Source organism: Falco punctatus (assembly GCF_963210335.1).
Source record: "Falco punctatus genome assembly, chromosome: 5".
Taxonomy (NCBI): domain Eukaryota; kingdom Metazoa; phylum Chordata; class Aves; order Falconiformes; family Falconidae; genus Falco; species Falco punctatus.
This window is the reverse complement of record NC_137584.1, coordinates 56496191-56508215: the sequence shown is the minus strand read 5'-3', so window position 1 is coordinate 56508215 and position 12025 is coordinate 56496191. Positions and strand designations below refer to the sequence as shown.

The 12025-nt window shown below is 39.0% G+C and overlaps 1 protein-coding gene across 4 annotated transcripts in view; it reads left to right on the top strand.

Annotated features, from left to right (window-relative positions):
* The window catches only part of LAMA2 (laminin subunit alpha 2), a 377492-nt gene that overhangs the window by 354697 nt on the left and 10770 nt on the right, over positions 1-12025 (top strand). For all 4 annotated transcript variants that reach the window (XM_080390370.1, XM_080390369.1, XM_080390372.1 and 1 more), the window contains 4 exons: positions 1288-1436; positions 4448-4624; positions 5445-5661; positions 10674-10786. In XM_080390370.1, the coding sequence (XP_080246496.1) occupies positions 1288-1436; positions 4448-4624; positions 5445-5661; positions 10674-10786 (656 nt within the window). The remainder of the gene's footprint in view (positions 1-1287; positions 1437-4447; positions 4625-5444; positions 5662-10673; positions 10787-12025) is intronic.

Sequence of the window (12025 nt, the reverse complement as noted above, 5' to 3'; positions counted from 1 at the left end):
TATCCTTTATCTGATAGAGAATCTGATACAGGTTCAAAATTGGTTTTTTTGCATTGGAGTAACTTTTAAAGATTTACAGTAAGGCATCCATTGCTTGTTGCTAAACTACAGATTTTTATTTCTATTATGTGGATGCTTCCATGCTGGTTTTTTAATGAAACTTAACCATTAGAGAATACTGTTCTTCACTCATTCTGAGGACTACTTATGCACTATTAATGCTTGGAAACATCTCTCGCTCCTGTTCATACAGACATAAATGAGGATCATTCAGTTTCCTCTGAGACTAAAAAAAACCCCAAAACAAACAAACAAACAAAACCCCCACACCAAAACCCAAAAAACGAACAACCAATAAAGCTGCTAAAAGCAGTGCAAGATGAGCCCCTTGTTGGGATCACTGCTGTGGGATGTAAGACTTAGGAGTGCTCCAGCCTCTCCTTCTCTCCCGTAAAATACAAATCTGCAGTATAAATTCTTTCTAAAAAAAAGGATATTCAGTCTGTTCAGCGGAAGTAGCAGCAGATTCCAAGTGACTAACTGGTAAAAGTGTGATTGCTGTTAGAAGTTATTCAAATCTTGATTAATTAAAAACCTCACAGACAGACATACTACTGCAGAGATAAACAGAATATTTTGCTGCTTGCTTTGTTCAGAACTTCCAGGAAATTCTATTTCATTATTCTCCTTCCTGCCTATTTTGGAAGAGAGCTCTCAGTGACCTGGAGGAACACAGTCCAGGGACAGCTCACCTGCGTGACATTTAACTTCAGGGTAGGGGTTCCTTTATCATTGCCCAGGTTTTCAGGTCACAGAAGTGAACATGACACTCATTGCTATAGTAACTGGAGGTTATATCCTGAAATTTGTTACAACATGATACTGGTTGCTAGAGTAACTACTAGTGTGATTTGCCAGCCCTCCAAACATAAAACTCACACTGAGATCAAAGCTGTTTAGGGCTTGATCAGTTTAAGACCAGACCTTGTAACAGCAGAAATCAGAAGAATTGTAGATTAGAAGTCTCCATCCTTCCCTGCAAACAGGTATGCAGAGAGTTAAATCTTTTGATAAGGCTTTCCAGCATGACCTCATTTTACCCATTCCTCATTACAAAAATACAAGAGTCTGAATGTAGCAGCAGAACTGAAACTACAGTATCTTGTCTGTGGTGAGCAAATTAAAAACCAGTGCAAGAAAATAAAACATACACTCTAATGCAAAACTAAGTGAAGTAATTTCTTTCCAAATATAACTTACTTTCTCACACCCACATATACATTGCAGGCCTACTATGCAGTGTTCCTGAACAGAGGTCGACTAGAAGTGCTTATCTCCACTGGGGTACGGGATCCCCACAGAATCACCATCAAACCAGAAGCTGGCGAGTTTCACGATGGCAGAGCACACTCCATCCGGATAGAACGAACTAAAGGGTAACAAATACCTAGAAGTGCTACGCAGCAACAGCACAACTGATTCAACAAAGCAAATGTACTGTTGTCTTTGACTATCCACGTAAATGCTTCTGCTGAGGCAAATAATTTAGTGTAATTCCATTCTTATCCAAAAATTTTTAGAAGTTAGTTTCTGACAGTGCTTACTATTCTGCAGAGCTGGGCTTACACACTCTCTTAGGCTCAGCCTGTTTCTCCAGAGACCTACATTTGTCTTAATTTGCATCTTTAACCTGATTCTTGGCAAATATATTTTATTAATCAAATCTGTGGATGAGAAGTACTAGTGCAGTGCAGTAAATCACCTTTTCAAGACATGCAGAAAAAGATCATTTTCAAAGTATATAAACAGCAACAGCAGAGCAGCCTGTAGCCTTTTTGAGATGCCATGTGCCCCATATACATGGGGTTGTGGTCGTGCCCAGCTAATTATGGTAAAACAATGCAGAGACACAGTCCCAGATAAACAGCAGTCATTCTTATTGCTGGAAAGCCATTGCAGACCTTCTCAGACCATGTTGTTTTAAACACAGTTTCACTTAAATTCCTTTGCCCTTTCTCAGACACTGTAAACAATGCTAATTACACTTCACCATTCAGAAAGTGATTAGAAACAGCACCACTGTAGCATGTAGGACTGGGGCAGTCAGTATTAATTATGGCTTGGACTAGCCCTTCTTCCAAGTAGGGTTTGTTGTGGACATTTGGACATACAAATGTGTATATAACTGTACAGACATTCAGTGGATTAGTGCATTATGCACAATGTTGTTTTGTTTTGTTCAAAAAAAAAAATCAGAAGGAATATACGACATCCAGCATGTTACAAAATGCACTTATCCAAGCACACTAAACACTAGGCTTCACTCTCTCACCCCTACAACACTGCAGCCTTCTTGAGCAACAATTCCTGTCAGTCTAGTCTTGATTTGCCTTTCTGTCCTTTGTATAATTTTCTTTGCTTTGTTCTTTATCAGTATAATTTTCTAACTGAAATTCTATTATATCATTAAAAACCCCTTGTAAATAATGACTTCAGACAATACCTCTCCCCAGCTTCAATTAGTAGTTCAAGGTAAAAAAGTAAATTCTTTGAGAGAAGAAGTTATTTTGGAAATGGATGACTGCATTTTGTGAAATATTTTGTGTCACTTGTAGAACACAAATATGCAGATGATAATAAGAAGCTCTAAACAACAAATAAAATTCTCTAATGCAGTGCTATAGCAAGTACAGTAGCCTGACATGTGAGAGTACATCAAGACACAACTGCTGTACAATGCCATCCAGTGATGATGCTTGTTCAGATGAAAGCTCTGTGTTTTCACAGTAGCTCTGCTATAAAACAAATTGTCTGAACTCTGCAGTTTCTGTAACCTGACATAAATGTGAAAAGATACAAATTTAGATTAACTCCGCCTCTGCTCATCATGAACTCGAGCTTCATTTGATTAAATATGAGGAACAGCCTCTGAAAATACTTCAGAGAGATAGCTGTCTATATAATTACGAAGTTTCTGCTTCTCTTCCAAGGTAATTATAGGATACTGTTGAAGACTAATGGACATCATTGTATGGCTCTGCTTGGAGACAAAACATTTACTATGGCAATGGCTAAAGATGAGATTAATTATTGCCTGCTGATGAAAATACTGACAATCTGTATCCGTGGCTAACACGCAGCAGCACATCAGATAACACGAGTCTCAACAGTCTTATTTCCTTACACTTCCTCTAAAGGCAGTGGAGAGAAGTGTCCTCTCTGGGACACTCCACAGAACCTAAATTAGTCTGTTGCTCTGAACTGTCTCCAGAGAAATCACTCTCCTTCTGTTTCCACTGCTGCAGGGTCTCAGGAAATCCTACAGATTGTCCTGAAAGATATCCGCTTTTAATATCTGCTTCCTCCAACCCTTTGAAAAACAAATCACTTTCTTACTCTACAGCTTTCTAGACCAAATGAATCCATCCAAAACTATGAGGAAACTGGAGAATTTGCATGTAGTACAACAGTTATCTAGTTTATCTAAGTTGTCATGCATCCTTTGCAGCTCAGCTCACCCTGAGCTGGATTTGTTCAGAAGTTGGAGATTTTGTATTTTTCATCAATGGTAAATTATCCCAAAGATGGCAGTTAAATTTTTGATTCCTGTTGCTATATCTTGTTATATATGTTACCTATCAAAATAATCCACTGTCTCTCAATTCCACAGCCCTTACATTAATGTTACTTTCTCAGTATAGATAATGTATGGCTTGGCAAACTAGTTTTTCACTTTGTCCCCTTCGCCATGTTTCCTTGTAAATGTGGTACAAACACACAATACTTGCACCTCAGCAGCTTTGACAGGCAAGAGAGTTCAGCTTTTCTCTCACATTTGGATTCTTGCTTTTGCCATACTTTTTGCTCTTTTTTCCATTCGTTGACTTAGCTAGTGGTGCTGTGTTTCAGAGCCTTCTACTTCTTCTGTTTAATCTTAACAGTATCTTTCCATGAGACTGCCTTGCCTTTAACTTGAAGCACGGACATTACCCATGAGAATGAATTATAGTTCTTGTATCAGTACATGGTGAAGAACCAGCAATTTTCCTGTTCTGCTACCTCCCCCAGAAAGAAAGCTACCAGATCTTTTAAAAAGGATACAGTGTCTATCTGCGGTTGATTCTGCAATCAGAGAAGTCAGTAGCAGTGTTTGTCCCCCAGCAAGAAGATAATAACTTGTACAAACCTGGAAGTAGGGAGCTCAAGCAAAATGTGACCTTGTGCTCGTGCACGGTAGATAATTATGTCTACCATCACAGTGCAACAGGCTTGGCCCTTACCATGTAGCTGAAAACCTTCTAGTGGTTAATACACATTTAATGTGAGCTGCTAATTACATAATTTGGGTTGCTCATAGGAGTAAATGGGACCTGCAGAGCGGTGATTTCAATACAAGCAATAACCAGAGTAAAATACTGATTTATTTGCTTTCAACTCTTTTTCACAGGGTGTTCACTGTTCAGGTAGATGAAGACAAAGTCCAGACTCAGAGATTGCCAACAGACCAGCCCATCTCTGTTAAGAAACTCTTTGTAGGGGGTACATCTTCTCAGTTTCAGACGGCAACTCTCAGAAATATACCACCATTTGAGGGCTGCATATGGAATCTTGTCATTAATGCCACGTAAGTCTCACTGATGCCAACAAACACCCAGTTAATGAGGTCTGAGTAACTATCTTGCCTGCCAAACGAAGGTTCATTGTTGCAAGGAACCATGCTAACAGCAAATCCTAGAATATGATCTGTTTTCTTAATATGCCCTTCCTTTTTCTGTCTCTGATATATGCTCCATAGACTATGCAATTAATGAACTGTTTTACAGACAAGCCACCTGGCTATTTATCCATAAAATCAGAGACATTCAACAGTAATGCTGCAGTAAGACTTGCCTCAGTGATAAGTATTTATAGTGTACTATAACACTTTATTTTAAGTAAGGGTGACCTCCAAGAGTATACAAATTCTGAGAACCACCATGGGAATTAATTTGCTTTGTGGAAGGTGCGTGATGCAGTAATCTGGAAGGAACATTTAAGTAAAAAGAAAGGGAAGAGTGAATAAAGTAAAATCTCTATAGAAAGTTCCCATCTAAATGTCTTTCATATAACTGAAGTACCTAAGCCAGGATCTCATCACCGCGCACTCCATTGACATGCATCAGAGAGAAGTACTTCTCCATGATGTGATTCGGCCTCCCTAGGCTGATAAAGCTTGCCAAAGAGCATGCCTGTGTCTCTGCGCTGACTATAGGAAGGAAAGCCAATGGTGACTATTGCCTCTAAATTGTGTGTCCCACTTCTGTACCTAAAACAGATGGGATGAATCCTGGGTCTTGTGTCCTGTGAAGTGGAATTACACTGCAGCATATAGCTATTCTTTATAAACAGGTGGTAAAAAGACAGAAAAGCTAATAACAGACATCACTTTCTTTATGTATTCTCAGCCCCATGGACTTTGGTCTACCTGTGTCCTTTGAAAATGCAGATATTGGCCGATGTCCCTCTCTAGAACCAGAGATTAGGCCACCTGAGGATGAAGAAAAACCAATCCACACAACAGTCCTGATCCAACCTGAGCCAGACACTAATGGGGAGAAAGAAAGACCAAGGATGACTCCTGCTTCCCCTCCTCCTCCAACACCATCTCTATCTTCAGCACTTGTAAGTGTAAATCACTTCACTCGGGTAAAGTTTGAGAATTTTCTTTTTCCAGGCAAAACTGAAAAGCTATCCATAAAGAATAATGAAATAATTTGCTACAAAAATAGTAACAGTTCAGCATAATATTGTAAAGGGAACACCTTGTTGCAGGTCAGTAAAACCTGTGGATAATGGAAAACCAGTTGATGTTATTTGCCTGTATTATCGCAACAGTAGATTAAAGAACAATATAGCAGTAGAATTCCTTTTGGCTTGCATGTTTAGCCCTAAACACTTGCACTCAGGATGTAAGCCAAGCAATATCTGATCAGGGTTGGAATGGAAATTTTCCTATGGGAAATACATATCATTATGATATTTGGTGTGCTGTTCTCTGAAGCACGTGATAACAGCCATGTCAGTGACAGGATGAAGAAACAGGTAAACCAGAGAGGTCTGTTTGAGATGGAATTGCTCCACTGCTGTTTTATAACTTTAAGCAGGACATTTACGAACTTAAGAACTGAAACCCCAGTCACTACTAAATTGAGTTCAGTGGTTGTTGCCAGAAATCTTAAATCGCTAGATACCAGCAGTCTTATACAATAAAATTTAAGAAGAAAATTTTTCTCTTACAAATGTAGCACTTTTACAAATTGATGCCACATTTTATTGTCAGAAAAGACACGTTCAGATATCTGAGTATTAAACTGAATAATATATCTACTGGAATTTATCTACTGGATATTCTTAGGGGTAGGAAATCCTTTGCATTTTGTTAGACCTGCATACAACCCACAGGTTTATGCAGGACATAGTTCAGTATGGATGCGGTTTCCAAACAGTGTGAAAAGACTGCAGATTTCCCATTTAGGAGCCTGTTTACACTACTACAAAAAGATGGGTTTGAAAGGTTAACAACTGGAATATTTAACTTCCCTTTTTTTATATATCAAATACAAAGGAGTCAGTAATTTTGATAGTTTCTCCCAAACTGGCTTCACAAGGTCTTTCAACCATTTTGGGAGGCATTCCCACGCTGGGTCAGGTTTAATCTGCATTCCTATTTCACACCTTCTCATTGACACAATATCACAGAACGCTGAGTTTATCTGTACTGTATTTTTCTGTGTGACCCAGAGTTATCAATTAATTGCGTGATGATGGAGGAAAAAAAAAAAAGTGATTATCAGTGAATTGGTTGGTTGTAAGTCTGTCAGAGACAAAGGAACCCAGCTTCATTGCTATAGTCACTCCTTGTTACCTAACTCATTTTCAGAATTCATACCTAGTTTTCCTTGGACATGGGTAGGATTTCTAACAATAATTTCCTACAAAAAAACAGTACAAAAATTAGGCCAAAACCCCTAATTTTATATTCAAGGTTCATGGCCACCTTCATTGGCCAGGTACATATGGCACAGCTTTATCTAGAAGGACTTGTCAGGCACTACTGAAGTCTCCACAGCACACACAGCCATCTGTACCTGGAAATAGGAGCCTGCGGTTCAAGACAGGCAAGGCTCCATCTTAGTTATTACCCTGCCCCGAGCCGCGGAGCTACATGGATTGGCTTTTTAATGCTCTAGGGCCACATTTTTGATTCATTCCCACAAGGTGGAGTAGTTGTAACACGAGGGGTCTGATGCATCTTTCTGCTTGGAGTTGGAAGTAAGCAAATTTGCAGTGTAGTAAGGCTACCATAGGAAGATCAGGAACCAGGCAACAACAAGGTGAGAAGACTTATCCAGTTTAATGGTGAGTGCTGTGAAAGAGTGCAGCCATAATAGCCTTTGATCAAGCATTACAAACAAAATAAAAAAACACAGAAGCAGGTGACAGAGCAAATGCACACTTTCTAAGACTCTAAAACCCTAACTTTTAAACAGCAAAATTAAGAGGAATAGTTCTGCTCATAGACCAGAAACTAGTCCCATTGTAACTAGGTGAGTTTTGTATATCACATAGCCAGAGTCATGATAACTTGAAAGAGGAGTTCAAAACAAAAGTCTAAATAAAATGCCATTACTACACTTTCCCTCTTGGAAAAATTAAACCATTTTAGTATTTTGAAGGCTTGAAAGTACTTTTTAAAAGGCAAGTTTTTACATTCGTCTAAGCAAGTTCTCCAAAGTATTTTTCTGGGAAACGTTGCAACAAAGTAAGTAACTACAGTCTAATCATGAAATAGCATTCATATGACAGTTACTTATAGAAAAGCCCAGTGTAGAAGGAATGTATATGGAAAATATACAGCAGAAAAAAAATTATTTCCACATGGTAGGCTTAAATAGGGAATCTGTTCTACTTAAGTCCTTTTAGGACTTTTTTTTACCTCTCTTATCCATCTGCATGTAAAAGGGGAGTGGAGTTTAATCCAAAATGCAAAAACCTACTCTCTACTAAAGGCAAGACAAGATCTAGAAGTAGGATAGTTGGGAAATACACTTGGTCACTAGTCTGCTGCTGCTGCTTGCTACATATGCTAAAATGTTTCTCAACATTCTCAACCCTGGGTAAACGCTGCTTCTGCCTCATGTTATTCACTGCTTCTCAGGATTCGCTTGCCACTGAAATGAAGAGCGCCAGCATTACTTCTGTATTTCACTCCATGACGGTATCTGCACTATTGCTCCATGCATTACTTCATTGTTTTACTAACACTAATCGGTGAACTGTAGTGACTGCTTCAGTGGTGCTCCCTTTTTCCCCTAATTACTTTCTCTGTAATTGCTAATACAGCATTGTTTGTAGAGAATGTGTGACAGTTCACCAGTGGGCTTTTCTGTTCCTTATTTCCACTGATACACATCTAGCTTGATTTACCAGTCAAGTCCCTGACATCTGACAAGACTGAAGTGCAGCTGAATAGTTCAGTCTTGAGGCTCTTGGGTAATATGGGAGATTATTAAGCAGCCAGGTTTAAACCCAGGACACCTGAAGGCCATTACTGAAAAACCAAAGCTGGGATATTTTAATATAGGCTGATGAACCATGCTTAGTTCACAGCCTTGTGAAGGCTGTAAAACTGGCTGCCCTTAGATAAAGTGAAACCAGGCACAGTCTTGTGAATAAAACCTGGAAGTTTTTTAAGCATACCTTACTGATCATTTTGTTTTTCCTTTTCACATCAACCTAATGAATATTCACTATTATCAATCAGTATTTATCAGTAAACCACTGTATGCTTGTTATGATTCCAGCCATCACGTTTGGCACTATCCTGCAGTCCATGGCCTTTCTTACAGTCCTGCTTGGATGCAGAGCAACTGCAGGGGTTTTGCTGATGCTGGGCAGCAGCTGAAGTGTCAGGGACAGATCCTTTACTGACATATACCAGGACTGAAATTACTGTCAGACTATGTCCTTTTACCATGTAGTATGTAGAAGTATGCCACTCAAAAGTGTGCGTTAGTGTGTTTTCCAATTTTCTCCTGCTGTTCCAGTACCAGTAGTTAATCTCTATCTTCAAATTTTAGCAAGCCCGAATGCTATTCCAAGTATTATATATACACAGTATTATTATTAACATAGTTGTTAAACTTCTAGATAAACCTGTAAAGTTTCAAATAATTAGAAACTTTACCAGATTCATGGGACTATGATTTTTTTTTCTATTTGATGATCACTGGAAGGCTGCTATTACACATTCATAACTGCTTGATCCGGCTGAATTTTCCCTGTTTTTTCCCTCTGTTGCACACTGATGTGTACTTGTAACGCATGGTGGTTTACCCTGTCATATTCAAACAAGAGCGTTCGTTGTGGAAAACTAATTTTTAGAAGTATTCTATACTGTTGTGAAGATTTTTGTGATGTGTGAAAGCAAAAAAATGTAACACTGCTGAAAAACTGAGTGAGAAGGGGGAAAGGAATTTCCTCTTGGCAGCTGAAATCTCATCGCCTGATGAGTCACTCATGACATTTTCAAAAAGTTTCACAGAAAGAGCTCTTTGTCAGTAAAGCACTGCACCTTGTGCTTTGCAGGTCCCTGCTGAGTCAGGGCTCAAATAAGAGACTGTCGCCAATCCAAAATGATAACAGCCACAGTGCTAAAAAAGAGAGCTCACAGCTATCAGTTTGGGTTTTTTTTCCCTGGCGGTATTGTCCTGGATACTGTGTTGTGTTAGATTCTTTGAGTAGTTTTTTCACTATACTTTCAATGGGAGGCAAAAGCTCATCAGTAGGAGCTGTAATTACCATGGTCTCGCCTTGCCCCAGGCACCCCTATACAAGAGCTTTAGGGCCAGAGATTAAAAGACCTGGTTAAATTAAAAAGAGAAGATTATACTGGGCAGAAGATATTTTACCTTCCATTGTTGCACCATGTTAAGATCAGTAGAAGTGGAACAGACAGGGAGGAGTTTCTTTCTTTACTGCCTGGGTGATGTGTCTACATTAGGCAACTCAGGGAGTTTAACAGTTGTTACTCCTATCCATCAGTTATTCGGCTTCCTTTATTGTTTGTGGGGGCCTTTCAGCAGCACCAGGGGAAACGGCAGCACATTAAAAAAAAGAATACAATTGTAAAACAATATAAAGAAGTAAAATGGAGGACTTGTTGACAGGTGCAGGATCTGAAATTACTTTTAACTCATTATTTTTAAGGTGGCTAGATTTCAAGTTGACAGCAATGCATCCCTTTAAAACTTAAGTCTTGCTTCATTTCTGTAAGAGAGCATCCTACTGTGTAAAACTCAGTTATGTGAGCTAAGAGTACACTGAGCTGCCTGGAAATCACTTAAGACTCTTGTAAATGTTCACTGGAGGCATGAAAGCAGCAGTGTTCATATATTACTTTTATTTGCTTTTACAGCCAGCTTAATGAGCTCTGCTTTTACACCAAGTTCCTGTCATGCTGGTTTGTAACTTCAGCTGGTGTGATGAGACATCAACACACTGGGAAATTGCGGTGCCAGTGTCTGGACTAGGTGGAATATTCTCAGTCCTGAGCAGCTGGAAGACTTCCAGCATGTGCACTGCTGAGATAGATTTGAAATATGAAGTTTGTACGATCACTGTATATTTTGCAGGATTCCTGTGCTGCTGACACAGAACCAACCCTTTTGGAAGGTGGCAAGCAATTTGGTCTTTCAAGGAACAGTCACATTGCAGTTGCATTTGATGACACCAAAGTGAAAAACAGGTACATTGTTTATTTCAGCAATGAGTTTTGATAGAATCATGTCAAAATAAAATGCCCCTCCCTAATATTCTCAAAAGCATCTCCCAAAATTATCGGCATAATTTGAAGAAGATCACATATGATGGCTAATTCATTAAGCAAACATAAAAAGCGTTAAAGCATGACATCTAGGCAATGAAGTGCCCGCCTGAGTAGCTCTCGCAAAAACAGTTTACTTCTTTGTTTGCAAAGATTCGGTCACAAACAGATCCCAGACCGAGTCACAGAAAAACAGAGGAATGGAACCAGGTCATGCAACTGAGTTCATAGTCTTCTTTTTCAGAAGAAAGTTTCTTGGGTCAGTAATTTGATAATTTCTTGTAATAAGCAAACATTATTTCCCCTTTCCTCCAACAGTTAAGATCAAGTTTGCACAGTAAATAGGCAAAATGACATTGCCCTCCCAATATATACATACACATGTTGATATGCAAAGGAATTCCAAGAGCTACTTATAAAAATACAGCTGTTTTCAATGGATTTGTGAGGCTGTAACTTGTTAATTGTTCATTTTTGCTCTGAAGCCACATGATCATTAACAAATATGCTATGTCACACCACTAAGCATTTTTGCTGCTTTAGAGTCCATCAGCCTCACACTTATTTTTACCTACAAAGATGCCGTACTGCATATTTTCATGTATGCTATTTTTAGAAAATAGGCATATAATTAAAAGAAATATGTAATCCTACAGTCCTGGCCCATCTTTTCAAATAAAAATCCTGGGCCGATCATTTTAATGCAATGATTTTTTACATTTATATTATCAACTACTTCCAGGTACTGACTGCAGCTCAGCTTGGGCTAGGTTAGTGATGTGCTGCCAATACAACCTTAGTATCTACATAATCTAAATAATTTCTTCCCAGGTATTTTGCTGGGGGTGGGTGGGGGTGGGGGGGTGGTTGATATTACCATTTTGTCCAAGGGGTCAGTAGACCTCCTCAGACACACCCCCATTTTCCATTGGGAGAAATCAGAATAAATGTTTTATAAACTCTTCTCTCTGCATCTTTAAAAGTTTTGCAACCTGTCTTCAGGCAATACAACTCATTAGAAACTCAGCATTTGCCAGCTGTCACTACAGCTCACTCCTCTTTGTGAGCATTATGTGTGTGGATGATGGATAACGCCGCTGGAATTTTACAAGCACTGGGATTGTCTAGCAACTACAGCTGCAGCTGAGAATTATATCTTGA